General features: G+C 47.4%; 1 protein-coding gene across 7 annotated transcripts in view; it reads left to right on the plus strand.

The window, feature by feature from the left end:
• Window positions 1–15,809, plus strand: part of NFIX (nuclear factor I X) — a 253,331-nt gene that overhangs the window by 224,437 nt on the left and 13,085 nt on the right. For 4 of the 7 annotated variants that reach the window (XM_080988218.1, XM_080988220.1, XM_080988217.1 and 1 more), the window contains 3 exons: window positions 2,547–2,722; window positions 6,339–6,486; window positions 9,713–9,807. In XM_080988218.1, coding sequence (XP_080844344.1) covers window positions 2,547–2,722; window positions 6,339–6,486; window positions 9,713–9,807 — 419 coding nt within the window. The remainder of the gene's footprint in view (window positions 1–2,546; window positions 2,723–6,338; window positions 6,487–9,712; window positions 9,808–15,809) is intronic. The other 3 variants (XM_080988223.1, XM_080988221.1, XM_080988222.1) reach the window with 2 other exon arrangements.

Genomic DNA, 15,809 nt, shown 5'->3' on the forward strand with positions numbered 1-15,809 from the left:
GGATCCAGTACGGAACTGAATTTCCCAAGTTGTTCTCTTTTAATGAAATACAGCTGTGGGGGGCTACCAGTTTAGCTGAGCAACAATGTCCTGCCCCATCCCATTTTCCAAATAAAAAATATCCCCCAGGTACTGTATGAGAGGAGGATGAGTTAAAACACCTTCCCCCAGCATTTCATTGAAAAAGAAAATGTTGGGTGAAACAGTCACATAATTTTTGCATAACAATGAAGCTTGAAGTGAAGGACATATGTAGTTTGGTGGATCTCCCTGTGCAGAGAACTGGCCAGTAAGCACACCCTGCCTTGTTCTCTAGCAGTTATCACCCTCTGAGATGATGAAACTTTTTTTTTTTTTGTTCCCAATCCCTGGAGTTCTCCCACCACTGTTTGCTCAACCACATTGCACAGGACTGGCAAGTTTGAAATTGGCTTGTAATTGCCTAACAATTACAATCCTATACATGCCTACTCAGAAGTAAATCCGGGTGTGGAATCTGCTTCCAGGTAAGTGTGTATAGGGTTGCAGCTTAAATTGTATATGATTGCCCAGAAGTATTTTTAAAAGACTGCAGGGGACAATCCAGCTGTAATGATACTCTCAGTATTGTGGCAGCACAAATCTTTTCCATAGTCCTATTCAGTCAACCCTTTGAAGCTGTTTTGTCTGCTGATCAGGAACTGCAAAATGCTCAGTAGAAGATAAATTTGTTTTAAACATATTTAGACACTGAATATGGCATTTCTGACCTGATGGAGCCATGCTCCTCTTGGACTGCCTCTTGCATCAAGCACCCACTTGCAACTGAGCTGCTTGTGCATTTTCGGTAGTTCTGCTTTTTAACATCTGAATAATTATATGCACAATTATACACAAAAATATGTAGATTATGCATACAATATGTATAAAAGAGTCGGACTTCATTTCTGCAGGATAATTTCGTGTGTGTCCATACATATACACGCATATATGTATACAATATATACAACATATACATAATATACAACATGTATATACAACATATACATACAATAATGTGTATAATAATGCATATAATATGCAATAAATGTTTGTATTTCTAGCAGAACTGATAAAGAATTAACTTGCTTTTCATTGTGATCAAGGAGCAACACGAGAATTAGAAAAGATTCATGCAGATAAGCTCAACATCAAGAGTTTCAAAAATTGCATCCCTAAGCTGAGATTTCTCATGAACAGATCCCTAGTTTTATGCTGCTGCTTTTTTCATTGATGTTGCTCCCTAATCACCTTTGAGAGCAGCCTTCATTGGCTGAGTTTTGTTGCAATTTCTTTGTTCAATTTAAAATAATATTAATCCTGCCACCTTTCATTTTAGCCCATTCCACCTTCCTTTGCATTTAGCTGCCACAGAGAACAAGTTTCCTGCCATGATTCTACCTGCCCAGTGCAGCCAGCAGCCAGTTATTCTGTGTAACTGCCTTGCTATCATCCGTATTCCCTGTTCCACCATCTGTCTAGTTGTGTATCAGTGTGTAGGAGGAACTTCAGCCACACAGGAGAGTCAATCCCCAGTCCACAACAGCTGGTTCCTTTGCTGACTCCCCTTCCCCATTTCCCTGTGAGTTACTAATGTTCCAGTTATTCCCAAGGAGAGGAATATGTCTTGCCCTTTTGCCCTTGTGTGCTTGGGGGAAAGTTAGGTGTTATTGTCATTATATTTATTTGTAAAGTGCCTCCAATGTACAGTGCAATGCAAGTGGAATAAGACAAGTCCTTGTCCTAATGAGCTAATAATCTTAAATTAGATGCGGGGAGGAGGAGGGGAAACAATAAAGGGCATAAAAGGATGGGAGAGGGCATGGTAATTGTAGATGAATATTTTAGAAATGTAGCTCCCTGTGCTTGTACTTTATTTTGATGACGGGTGGCGGTGGCGTTGATTAAAACAATTGTGTAAAAAATATAGATTTAAGGCAGAGGACTTCAACATCTTGTCACAAAATATGATGGGGGATACATGCACATAAGCAAAGGTACCCCCCCTCGATGGCTGCTGTGTGTGTGTGTGTGTGTGTGTGTGTGTGTGTGTGTATGTGTGTATGGTATATATATGGAGAGAGAGAAACAGAGAGAAACACACACTTATTGCATGCTTATAGGTAAACATGCATGGATGTGGAAGACACGCAAGATGTGTAACACACACAGGTGTGTGGCATGCCCTGCTCAGATCCCTCTGCATCTGCTTTCACATCTTTGCAAATTCTCACCCACCTGTGCTCTTGTGAAAAAAGAGCAGTTTCCTCACCCTGCCAGGGTTGAGGGAACCCTCAATTCCAACAAATGAGACAAAATGGCGCCCCTTCCCCTTATAGCAAGGATGTCGGGGTGGGTGTTTCTGTTGAGTATAAGCATCAGTTGGGCTGTGTAGAATGGAAGCAGCATGGCATGGGGTTGTTACTGACATCTCTTTCTGTCCCCCCTTCCCTCTCTCTCTCTCTGTCTCTCTCTCTCTGTCTCTCTCTCTCTCTCTGCTTCTGTCCATCTGTCCTTACACTCTCCAGGAAGCCCCCGTGCCACAGCCTCGGCCCTGCACTTCCCATCAACCTCCATCATCCAGCAGTCCAGCCCCTACTTCACACACCCGACCATCCGCTACCACCACCACCACGGCCAGGACTCGCTGAAGGAATTTGTGCAGTTTGTATGCTCGGACGGCTCAGGCCAGGGCTCCGGGCAGGTAAGAGCCATGCACCTCAGCCCAGGGATGCCGGCCTGTCCAACCAGAAACCCCCACCCTACAACCCTTCTCCACCTCCTACCCCTCTCTGTCTCCCTCCCTCCCTCTGCCTGTCTGCCTGTCTGCCTGCTTGCCTAGGGCACATGGAAGTCAGTAGCACAGGAAGCAGGATTACCAAGGCCTGTGGGTCTGGAAGAAATGGGGTCTTTTTTTCTTGAAGGAACGGTCTGACTGACACTGGCTTGCTCTTGGCAGCTGACATTGGCCTCTGAAAATAGACAGTGTTCCAAGTTACAATGTTCAGGCTAGGGAGAACTGCCCTGAGGGCACCAAGGATATTGGAGCTTGCTTTGGAGGGTGGATAAGAGGAATATAATTTATTCAGAAGACGGGCTTCTTTTCTGCTTGTCATTCCGCCTTGTGTGGGACATGACCTCCAAAGGGAGGGCGCATGTCTGTATGGCCCAGACAGGCTTTTCCCCCTGTTGCCCCATTTTCTTGCCCCTCTCCTATCTGCCACCCTCTTTTCATAGGATATATTTCTGAAGGGCTTTGAGTGTTCTAAAACCTGGAGTATTTTGGATTCTGTGGTACAGGAGGAGATCCCAGAGGGCTGTACTGAGCACATTCTAGAATGTGGAACCTCTGTGGAATTGGTGAAGGTTACAGAGTGGCAGGATTCAGAGATGTCAGGTTTTGCAGAATTGTTAGATGGCAGAAGAATTAATGTACCTAGAAGATGGAACTTTTCCGTGCACCATGGGCTTCAGAAAGTGGGACCTTCTGAGACGAAGGTTTGAAATGTACCTCAAGTACTTGGTTCGTACTAGAAAATATGCTTTAGGTGATAAGTTTCACCTCAGAGGTAGTCAAAGGGAGCCCTTCTGACTGGCATGTGAGGAAGCAGGATTGCGATGAGATGCAGTATTGCCTCCCACATCCTAGAATCATAGAGTTGGAAGAGACCACAAGGGCCATCGAGTCCAACCCCCTGCCAAGCAGGAATCCTGTAATGCATCAGCCCAGTACAAGTTTTGCAGGCGAAGAAGAATATTGGAAGAGAAATGTTCATCTTTAAGCCTCCTTTTAATGAAGATATTGGACCAAAGTTGCTTCCATATTAGACCTCTGCTTTACCATCATTTCCTAGAAGTGAAATTGAAATTGAACTGCCAAATGGTATACTATAATGTTAACCAGCAATGCCCTATCCTATGATCAAGGTTCTTCTATAATGCTATTTATGCACAAGTCAGTCACATCGAGCAGATGTTCCCCTATAATGCTAATTAAAAGTATCATCCTTGTATATTTTGCCCATTTTATCACTTCTTGTTTGGTGGTGAATTGCCCCATAATTAATCAGCTTCTATTTCCTGCAGAGTAAGTGTGCTTTAAAATACTGGTTTCCTTCTATTTCCCCCCTCTCCTTTTCTTTGCTTTATAGCAGAATAACAATATTTTGCCCTCAGAAAGAAAAGAAAAAATAATGCTAGTAAATCAGTAGTGTGACACACACACATACATCACAGGAAACAGAAGCTGAGTAAAGGGATAGTTCCTTACTATCCCACAGCTGCACTAAAAACAAAGCAATGACTGAATCTACAAACAAGAAGCTTTTGATTAAAAGCACAGTATCCCTTAAACACATCAGTAGCACCTTGCCTGTCAAGCATGGTGCTACAATTACCTTTTACATCATAAAAATGGCTGTATATTAGGTTTGAAAAACTCAGGATGGCTTCACAGACGTTGCTGGGAAGCAAGGATTTGGCAACAATATTACGTGGACTCCTTGTTTTTAAAAGGTGAACAAAGAATGGCAATTTCAGAATAAAGGGCTAGTGTGGAAGCAACCCAGCTAGCACAAGCTCCAAAGAGCCTTTAGCCTACCAAGAAATATTTTGGAAGAGTAGCCGTGTTGCCACAAGGCAGCAAAAAGACCAAGCCAAGCTGCTAAGTTTCTAAGGTTCCCCAGCACCCTTTGTCTTTGGTCAAACCTAGCATAGTTTCCAAGTCAGATTTAACTGTTCTGGTTTAGCCAAGAGTCTCCACCATTCACCAGAGCATCTGGAGTAGCAGTGAAACTGCTACAGAGATCACGCAGTAGAAACACTGGCAAAACTGAAAGCCAAGGCGTCGCCATGAAAAAGCTTGTGATGGCTCATCCTCATGGTCTTCGTAATCCTTGTATCCCATGTTGGCTCCTGCTTCACTGAGAGCACATAGCATTGGACACCCATGCAGAATGAAGATGGTCATCCCTTGAATCCTGCTAGGACCTTAGCCAGATTAGAGAATCTGATGGTGTAGGAAGATCAAGAAATCCAAGGAAATAAAGTTGGTGGGTTGCAGAAGAGATTCAGGGGGGTCCATTCGCTATGGTTGCTGAAGAAGGGAGCGATGGCCGCTGTTTCTTTTCAGGGCTAACAAAAGTAAGGAACCAATAAAATCACTTCAGATGCCACACCTTCAAAACATAAAGCTGTTTTTTCTCTGATTTAAGTCCTACCCAGGAATTCCATGCTCTTTCCACGGACTTGTCATAAGTCTTGACATATGGGGTCCTATAACCACCATTCCTTCACTTCTTGATACATGGCAGGCAAAAACTGAGCTGGGAAAACAGTTTTTCCAAAGCTGCTGAAATTAGATTTGTGATACATGAGGTGTTTTCTTGTATCCCCAGCTCACCAGCTCTGTGACGTAACTGAATTTCAGAGTTTCTTTATTATTTAAAAGGCGTCTAAGATTTCTCTTTCTGTGGCTTAGTGCTAAAACTTAGGTGCTACAGGTTCCAAATCTAGAAGGTGGACCTAGGTGGCTGCTACAAAATCTCACAACACTTTCTAAGGACCAGACACTTGATTTTTGGAGACGTGTTTAGCATTTGCTGAGATGGAGAAGAGAAATCTTGTATGTACACAAAGGCATTTTATCAGCTCGTGGTTCTTTGTGAGCAAAATGTACCTATGGTTCTTTAAGCCTACATAGTTAGGACCCAAAGCCTACAGACGGAAAGCTAAAGTGAGTCAAAAAGTATCCTCTCAGTACTAAGTCACATATTACTACAGTCGTTCTCTTTGGGCAGCCATATTGAGTCACAAGCTGCCCTAGTTGATGGGCTGTCTTAGGGCTTCAATGCCATTCCAGCCAGGCCTCAGGGTGCCCAACGGAGAGCACATTCAATTGCTAATTACTGAGCTGTAGCCTTTGACAACGCAGCTTGCAGTGATATGCGGTAAGACATAATTCCAGTCAAAACTGTGGTTTTAATGCCTTGCCATCAGAGTGGAAGAATCCTTGTTCAGACTGCCAGTCAAGCAGGAACACAGGGAGCCCCTGGATGATGATTAAGGCTGCCTGAGTCTCTTGTGGCAAGCAAGGAGAATGTACATGCTTGAAAGTTAGGAGATAGGGAGAGCTTGAGGGAGGCAAGGGGAAGATTTAAGTTCACAATATGATTTTTAAAAAAGAAGACGGGGGAGAAAAAGACCTTCCCTCTTGAAAAACAAAACAAACAAAAACACCCTAAGAGCTGCCAGCAGCAGATACTGCATCTTTAACGTTGCCTTGTCTCGTTCACGCATCACTGTATTTATGTTGTTCGCAGCCTAACGGTAGCGGCCAGGGCAAAGTCACGGGGTCATTTTTGCTGCCGCCGCCACCACCTGTGGCCAGACCAGTGCCCCTTCCAATGCCTGATACAAAATCCACCAGCACTAACCCAGAGGGCGGAGCGCCGACACCAACGTCACCCTGTAAGTGGACCCAAGCGTAACCCAAACCACCGAGCGAAGCAAAATAAAAATCCACCTCTTCCCCACCCACTCACACACCACCAACCCCTTCGCTAGGGGTTGAGCAGGGCAGAAAGGACCTAGTGAGCAGGAGGAAAGAGGAGCCAAGGAAGGGCAAAGAAGGAGAAGCAGAGAAGAATGCACACAGGTGTGGCAGAGGCGGAAGGAAGAGGCACCTGAGAGAAGAAAGGGATGCAGAGCGTTAGAGAGAGACGAGTGGAGGGGTGAGAGGGGGACAAGCAGCAGAGAGAGTGAAAGGGTGGGCTTGGGGGCACCATGTCGTCATCATCAAGTCTTGTGCTTTATACTTGTTTTAAAGGTTGAAACACCCCATCTGATCCCTTCCCCAGCTGCCATCAAACCCTCCCACCTTCCATCCCATCCCCCAGCGTTTAAAGATGCAGTAGGCTGCCAAGCTCCGACACCTTTAATTTTTTTATTATTATTATTCATTAAGTTGTTGGTTGTCATGGTGGCTCCTGGGTAGGGTTGGGTTTGGGTTTTTTTTGTTGGTTCCTTTTTTTTTAAGGGACGGAAAATCAACTGTACATATTAAATTCTGAGAAGAAGAATTACTGCTAGGTGTTTTGCTTTTCATAATACGAGGGAGGGTTGTGTTTACAGGTGTTCATCTGGTGCCTGAAAAATCAACTTCCATTGAGATCCATAGCAAGCTTCCTGTCATGCCCTAAGTTGTGGTCTGTGCTTTTTTTCCTGGAGAGCGTCTGCCTGCAGGGGTGCGGAGGCAAAGTTGGGAACTAGGATTCCCTGAGAATGTCCCCAGTGTTTTGTGAGAAATGAGAGCCCAGACATTTGACTGTCCCACCTTCAGGAGGGCGGCTGTGTTATATGACTCAGGGTGGTGGCGATGGTTGTGAGCCAGGATGCCTGGTTCTGTTCTCATCTTCGGGGGACATGGTGGGCCCACCAGACCTATTTGAGGAAGGGTGGGGCACCAGGATCCCCGGCTTCTCCCATTATGAAGTAGTTGACTTGCGAACTTTCTTGGCTTAGGTGAGGCCCCTTGGGAGAAAGGATCGGCTACCACTTCCATTTTCCTTTTGTTTTCTCTCCTTCCCTTTCTTTTCCTTTTTCCTTTTTTTTCTCCTTTTCTACATCTGTGCTCATGGCATTGCTCACTCCCACGCTGTTCATATTCTCCATTAAACTGATGGTGGTGCTGTAGGGGGTGGGGGACGTGAGTGACGAAGGGATGGGCAACAGGTTGTAGGCATGGCAGGAGATGCTCTAGTCTCGTATGTCTGGGTTGCTGCCTTTCCCATTTTTTAGGAGGGCTAACAAACAAAAAAAGTCAGGAAGTGTGTGAGGCACTGTGGTTCTCTGTGAGGTTGAGACCAGGCACCTCCAGGTACTAAGAGCTAGTCCACATGATCAGTAGACTCAGCGTAAAGTGCTGGTGCTGGCCTGAACCCTGTCAGGCTGCAAGCATGGGAACTGAATTTATTTATTTATTCGATTAATTGTTCATTACACTTATATCCTTCCTTTCCTCCAATGAGCTCAAGGTGACCCACAGATCCCTCTCCATTTTATCCTCACAACAATCCTGTGAGGTAGGTGGAATGCTGAGCAGGGACTGACTAGTCCAAGGTCAACTAGGGAGTTTCATGACTGGAGTAGTGATTTGAACCCAGGTCACACAGGTCAAAGTCCAACACTCTAACCAGTAGGCTAAACAGTCTCTTGTTGTTCCTGCTGCTGTTGTTATGAGCCTTAAATTGAATGACTGCTTGAATACTCCCTTATGTGAAAAACAACAACAACCGCCAATCACCTCCCTCCCTTATGTTCAAAATCAGCATGTCAGCAAGAAGACTGGCCCAGAACCATTATCTTTCTTTTTTTCACTTGCTCATTTTGTGTGTGTGTGTGTTTGTTTATTTATCTGAAGAGGAGGAACATTAAAATATCCAGCCCTCTACCCACAGCCTGAAGCACTACAGTCCGGCAACAGATATCCCACATGAGTCTGCTGGTGGTGCAGCTCAGCTCTATGTGGTAGCTGGAGGCTGGCACACAGTGCTTCTTCCAGTGTTACATTGTGGGCAAGGGAGCACAGGGGGAACCTTTTTCTTCTTGCTACCAATTCCTGCAATCACTGTTGGAAGCCAGGCCTTAAACTCACCAAGGAAGAGCTGCTGGCTCCCTACTAAGCTCCTACAAAGATGAGCAGCAGAGAAAACCCTCTTAGGGTATTGGCTGTTAGAGGCTGGGTATGAAGACGAAATGCCACACTGGGTTCTCGTATGCATGCGCATGCATGTTAGCATGTGATTGCAGAACCTCTCGCAATCTCATAAGCAAAGTTTGGCCCAGACTGGTTTCCATACTGGAGTTGTACTTTAGGGTGGGGGAATCTCCCATGCCTGTTCCCTGCCCCTCACTCAGCCTCCCTGAGAGCTTTGCCCTCCTCTGCCACCACACTAAATACCAAAGGACTGAGCTCAGTTATTTCTGGCACACAGCATTATGCCCAGGGGAGGCACGCAGACCACGGGACTCCATCTCCTGGCAGACCCATACAAGGGCATGTTTGGGGATGCCATCCACCCTGCCATTGGGCAGGAGGCTTGTCTCAGGCTGCTAATAGGACTCTTGAGCTCAGAAGCCCTGGCAACCTCTAGGGTCAAAGGGAAAACTAGGCCAGGAGATTTAGATGTTGGGCCATGAGAGAGAGGGGGAGAGCGAGCATGCTCAAGCGAAGCAAAGGCTGTGGAACGATGGCCAGAGTCTCCCTTACTTCCATCCCAATCCAGGCCAAGCTCACACAAGACTGCACCGCCTGATCGAAGAGGAGCATCCAAGGATCCCTTGAAATGCCACAGAGGTTGCTGGGATGTGTGGCTTCACTGAGGCCTCTCTAGAAACAGTTGCTCCCTCAGGGAGCTGCTGGGTAGTGTGTGCAGTCAAGCTGGCCAAATCTGTCAATGCCCATAACCCCCATCTCTCAAGCAGCGAGCTTTGTCCCTCTTCACAGCAGGTCACACTCACAACCTGTAGGTGGCTATCCTGTTCTGGGGAGGGTGGGAGGAGTTGTGCCCAGTCTCTCTTTAGATTTTTTTCTGTCTCGAACCTCATCTGGCAGGCCTTCATCTGACATGACCACCATCAATGCCATCAGCCTCTCCCAGTGGCCCTAACGGCCTCACATCTCTTTCCCCTCCAGCATTCTCAGCGCCAGGCTCCTCCTCCTCTGCCAACCGGTTTGTCGGCATCGGACCCCGGGACGGCAACTTTCTAAACATCCCCCAGCAATCTCAGGTAGGGGGGCCAGTTTCACAGGGGTTGTATGTGGCTGTAGCCCAAATGTAGCTTGCAATGTGTGGGGGAGGTTGGGCGGGTTGATGGACGTGGTTCTGCTAAAGGGATGGATGGGATGAGGGTCAGGGCCAGACACCTACACGTCTGCTGAGACCCTTCTGCTCCAACATGCATTGCACCCAGTACCAAAGTCTCCCCTGTAAATAGAGCAAAAGCACAAATGAGAAGGAAAGGCAGCTAGCACGTGGGTCTTCTCAGCTTTCGTTTGAATGGTGGGGATAACACAGAGTTTAGTAGGTAGAATACAAAATGAAATCGAACACCAGGACTCCAGGGTTCTGTTGGTAGGTATGTCATCAAGCCCCTTTCCAATGCCAGAATTACCTTTGGCATTATCTAGATCTGATGCTCTTGCAGCCAACTCTGTAACATCAGTTACAGGCCTACGTTTTCCAAACAGGAAACTGAGGATCAGGACTCATCCACACTTACCTTTGCTTTGCGCTTTCTAGGCACAAGTCGGTGCTTTCCAGGTCCGTGGCTGAGTGTTTTTTGTTTTTGTCCTAGCACTTTCCCTGAGAAAACTTGCACTTTACTGCTCAATTGGAGCAAACAGCAACCCACAGAAAACTTAATAGCTGTTTTCTCCGATTCCCCGGTAAAACACGGGTTTTCCCAGCGAAAGTGCCAGGACAAAAAAACAACCCACTGAGACACAGACTTGCAAAGCCCAGACTTGTGCCTAGAAACACAGCACAAAAGGAGGTGTGGATGAGCCCTCAAATAGAGTGTGTTTTTGGCTTATAAGTCTGCAACTGAGACAGAATCTGAAAGCAGGACTCCCAAGTTTGATTGTAGTTCAGTGGAAAGGGTGTTGGATTTGGGTGGAGAAGACACATATCAGTTTGCTCAACCAGGAAGTTCGTAAGGTGGCCTTGGGCAGGTCAGTGTGTCTCCATCCAGGTCTCTCAAGGCTTCCCACATAATAGTCCTTGCCTACACATTTGTTCTCTCACCACCCCATGAGATGGGGCTCTGGGCCGCTTCACATTGCATTTTCACTTGGAAAAGGTTTCCATGCAGGAAAAAATGCAAGACCCACATGTAGGTTGTCACTTAGATGTCACTACACAGGTTGGGAAACAGCAAATTACTGGCATGTACACTTAGTGAAATAGACACACGTGCACTCCGCATGATGATCTATACTTTTTCTCTACTTGGAAGTGTTTCGGTAAAGGTGTAGGTCATCAATTGTGGTGAGTGCATACCTGAGTGAGCAAGCCATGTACATGTGCCAGCAAGTTGTCATTTCCTCATCCTCATAAACATTCAAATGAATGTGATGATGGAGATACAGGCTTTATTTGTGTTGCTTCCTGCATGGAAATATTTTCTATGCAGAAGTGTATAGTGGTACCTCTACTTACGATCACCTCTGGTTACATATCCTTCAGGATACGTACGTGGCAAACCTGGAAGTGTTTTTCCAGGTTTCACCGCGCGCACATGCGCAGAAGTGCTCTACCATGCCTCACACATGCGCAGAATGGGCACCTCCAGTTGCAGAAACTTCGGGATCCAACCAGAGCTCCGGAATGGATCCCGTCCGCAACCGGAGGTACCACTGTAATGTGAAACAGCAGTGAGCCCAGTCTTACATGATTGGGAAGTAAGAACAATCTATAAGAGATACTTTTTTGCGGGGGGCGGGCGAGGATTGCATAGTGAAAAGAGTAAAATAAAGAATTCATGAGGAGCCCAGTTATTGTGACACTGGCCCACACTAACCTTCTTTGCCCCATTATCATGTCCCTACTTTAGAAAGGCCACCTCCTTTTAGGCCACAAAGCCCTTCTCTTGCCCTTTGGATTGCTGCTGCTTCACCCTCCTTGCACGGTGGGGGAACTGCTCAGCAACCTTGCAGGATTCCAAGGCAGGGAGGAAAATCTGACTGGTTCCTTTATGCCTCCCATGGAAGTGATAAAGGCATAGGAGCCTGGAGTCAGCTAGGAGGTGGCATTGCCATCTGAGCAACTTGGAGACATCCGCCACAACCTGAAGCAGCTCGGGCAGGGAATCCTTGGTGCAGCGGGGAGGTCGGTACACCAATAGGAATCCTGTACTGCCCCTATTGCCCAACTTCCAGAACATGCACTCAGAGAACTGGGTCTTTCCAATAGGACGCCTGGTGCAAACTAATGACTTCCTAAAAATCACTGCAACCCCCCCTCCCCGCCCACAAGGCCTGGGTTGCTGTGCATAAGAGAAACCTGGTGGACAAGCAGCGGCAAGGACGGGCCCATCTGCTTCATCCAACCAGGTCTCTGTCACACATGCCAGGTCAAATCCTCCATCCACAATCAGGTCGTGGATGGCAGAGGTTTTATTCATCATTGACCTGGCATTGCACAGCAACACTTTCAGGTCATGTGGGTTTCCCTTGTTGATTCCAGTATCCTTCCGGTCAGGACCAGACCTGGAGGCAGGGATAGTCCTCAAACAACGACTAAGCCTGCTTCCTCGGTAATGACATGGTCTGGTCTTAGCGTAACTCCTCCTCCTACCCGTGATCACTGAGATCGGTTGTCTGCGAGGATACCCCATAACAACTAAGTAACAAACGAGCACTGGTTCTGCAGCAAAAAATTATCAAGCTGGTGTGTCATATTATTTAGGAATGTTTCAACCCTGCCAGTACCATGTCCAGCATTTCAGAGGAATCAGTGAGGTGTTGAAGATTCCATGTCTGGACCAGTTGTGTAGCACTCATGGACAGACTACACCACTGTGCAGAGAGCATCTATGCTACACTTTGGAGGCTCTGCTGCCCGTTCCAGTTCATGGGCTGGAGTTTGGTTCCCAATAGTTTTTCGTGTAGCTGCTCTCTACAGCAGAGCAGAAGGCTCTTGGGGGAAGATGTGGAGGGGCTGATGAGTCTATGTTCCTCACATGGGGCTTTAAATGTATCTCTGAGCCTGTCTTGCCCTGTTTGTGCCACGGGAATAGGCGTTATACAAGCAAAGTAGGATACGCAGACTAGACATTATTGCTAGTGTTGGATTTAAGCCGAAGCCAATCAAAGCCCCATGTATGAAAATGTGCTCCCCTTGTTATTAAAGTAGCCACCACTTGGATCCAACGCTAGTGGCACAATATGTTCCCTGGTAGGTGTATGGGAGAGCTGGGAGTGCCCATCATGGAAAAAACTAATAGGGGGAAACGGACTTTTCCCCTCCGCAATTGGGGGTTGCTAACCAGGCTAGGGGAAAGAGTTTCAGCAGTTTTCCTACCAAATTTTGAAAGGCTACAAAATCAGGATGCTGATCATCAGGGTGCAAAAGTAAAGCCTTTTGAAAAGTTCTCAAAGTGGGCATGTTGCAGGTGGGGAGTACGAAGGAGTTTATTGCTCGACCTAATAATATCCTGCCCATTGCACTCATGCAGCCACAGTACCACCAGCCACTCTGAATTGAAATATGGGAGATAGCTGGAGAAGGGAGGGGAACCACCTTTTTCTATCAACAGTTTTATTGCTGGGAGGTTGTGGTTTCCCTGCAGCAGAGATGCTATCTGCGAGGATACCCCATAACAACTAAGTAACAAACGAGCACTGGTTCTGCAGCAAAAAATGATCAAGCTGGTGTGTCATATTATTTAGGAATGTTTCAACCCTGCCAGTACCATGATCAGAAAGCAAAGGAGGGGAATGTGCCGGAGACATGAAGGGTAGAGAGCAGCAGAGAACGGCTGTGTGAAGCAGAATTGGAGCAAACCTGCTTTAGCACGTGCACACGCACACACACACACACACACACACACACACTGATCCAGCCTGCCCTCTCTCACAATATTGCTCTGAGGTTTGGTCTGCCTTTCCTTCCTCCCAGCCTTCGTTGCTCCCTGGCGGCGAGCAAAAGAGCTGGAGCAGAGCAGGAATGGGATCTGTTCCCCTTCCCATCCCATAACCAATGTCACGTCTGGCCCGTCTGGTTTCCCCGAGCAACGAGACATGATGTCACACCCAGATGAACTTGGACTTGGGGGGCCGGGCAGGGAAACAATGGTCCAGAGCGAGGCTGGACCAGGGCCCAGCACGGCCTCAGGAATAGCAGGGCCACTTCCGCCAGCAACTTCCCTGCTTCTTGCTTTCTCCTTCTTTTCTGCTTTGCCTCTCTGGATTTATTTCATTTTCCATTCCCCCCCCCTGCTTTCTCCCCACTCCCTTTCCCACTTCTCTTTCTTTTAATGCACTTATCACTTTCTTTATAGCTGCTGTACTCCCCCACCCCATCCACCTACCCTTTGATTCATTTTGATTCCCCCCCCCCTCACTCCTCCTGGGATTTTAGGGGGGCTGGGGAGGGGTTGCTCTGCCCTATCATGCATAAGACGGATGGGAAACATCGAAGTATTTTTCAACCCAGGCTCTGCCAGGTGGGCTCCTAGATTTGCCAAGGGCCCTTTAATGTGCCCATGTGTGTTTTGTGTTTTCTGTTTGTGTGTGGGAGGGGGGCGGGAGATATTCCTTGCTCTATTGGCTAAGCTGCAGTATATTTTGGGGGGGGGGAGGGCAGGTGTTACCACAGTAACCAGTGACTTTTCTGAACTCTGGATTCAGGCAGATGGAGGAGGACAAAAGAGGGGAAGAGAAAGACAGATAGCACTGGGCAAGCGAGAGATGGAGGAGAGTGCCAGTTCCCCCTCTCTCAGCTGTGGCTTCTGGCTGTTGCCCATAGGAACAGCTGCAGGTCCCGTGAGGTGTGACGGACCTTTGCTTGTGGTCATACTGCTTTCATTGTTATTAAACATTCACTTAGTGCCAACAGTGCGCGCTGAACCTTGCACTGACCCGGCTGCTGCCTCCTTGGCTTAAAGTCTAAGGCTATGCCAGCGCCACAGGTGAACTAGCTCCCATTGCCGTTGGTGTGGCTGGTGAGCTCAGTGCCATTCTAGCTGGTTGCCTGCTCCTTTCGTGGGCTCTGGCTGGGCCCAAATCAGAGATTACAGCAATGCGGCTGATGCCAATCCAAATCTCCCAGGTACTGCCTAGCAAAAGGCATTATGTGGCCTGGCATCATCGCAGCACTCTTCCCTGGTACCCCCTCGCCCAGCAGCTGCCAAAACACCCATGGCAGCCAGATGCCCTCAGAGGCTGGCAGGAGCTGCAAAATCACACCTGCTTCTTTGTGATGTAAGGGTTCTTTTTCATTATGGCGGCAAATGGCTACTTCTGTAACGTATCTTCAAGAAAGAGGACAAAAGGACCACCAAGTCACACTAGACCTGGTGGGTCAGCCATGTCTCTTTATGCATGTGTCTGCCCCATTGACATGTTAAATGTGGGAGGGGAATCTATTTGTTCCATGGGGGTGAGAGAAGCAAAATCATCCCTCCCCCATCATACCTCCGTGTGCTCTGTTGCTTGAAACACTTTTGTCCCAACCCAGACCCAACTCTGGAAATAAGCCAGGCTGGAGAGAAAAGGGCTTGAAGCAATGAAGTAGAGTAAGGCGAGGAAAGAGTTAACTCCTCTCACCCATGTGCTCTTTTCCATTTAGAACAATAGACCCCACCAGCTTGCACTTGGCTGCCTGCATCATGGCTATATGGACCCTATTTGTACTGGGGAGGGATGGGCAAGGCATTGCTCCAAATTTAGATGCATCCATACACCTTTTCACATAGGGTTACGTGAAACCCCACTCCCAAATTTTGCTGGTCTTCTTTGAAACTCTCCTGACTTGAAATTCCTCCAGTGTCTCTGTCTGAGGTGAGGCTTCCAAATTTGCTTTGAATTTTGCTCTAGGCAAAATTAGGTGGCTGTTGAAAGGTGAGCGGAGCCAACCTTCTCCTGCGCCGCCACCACCCAAGGAAATTTCTGTGATGTAGTACGGGATGACGCAGGGCCGTTCCTTCTCCTGACTCAGGGCATACCTTGCCACAGCAGCCCACTCATTGCCAGGGCAGACAATATTTATGAGTGGCACATAAGCACTCCC

Source organism: Podarcis pityusensis, assembly GCF_964106645.2.
Source record: "Podarcis pityusensis genome assembly, chromosome: 17".
NCBI classification, from domain to species: Eukaryota; Metazoa; Chordata; class Lepidosauria; order Squamata; family Lacertidae; genus Podarcis; species Podarcis pityusensis.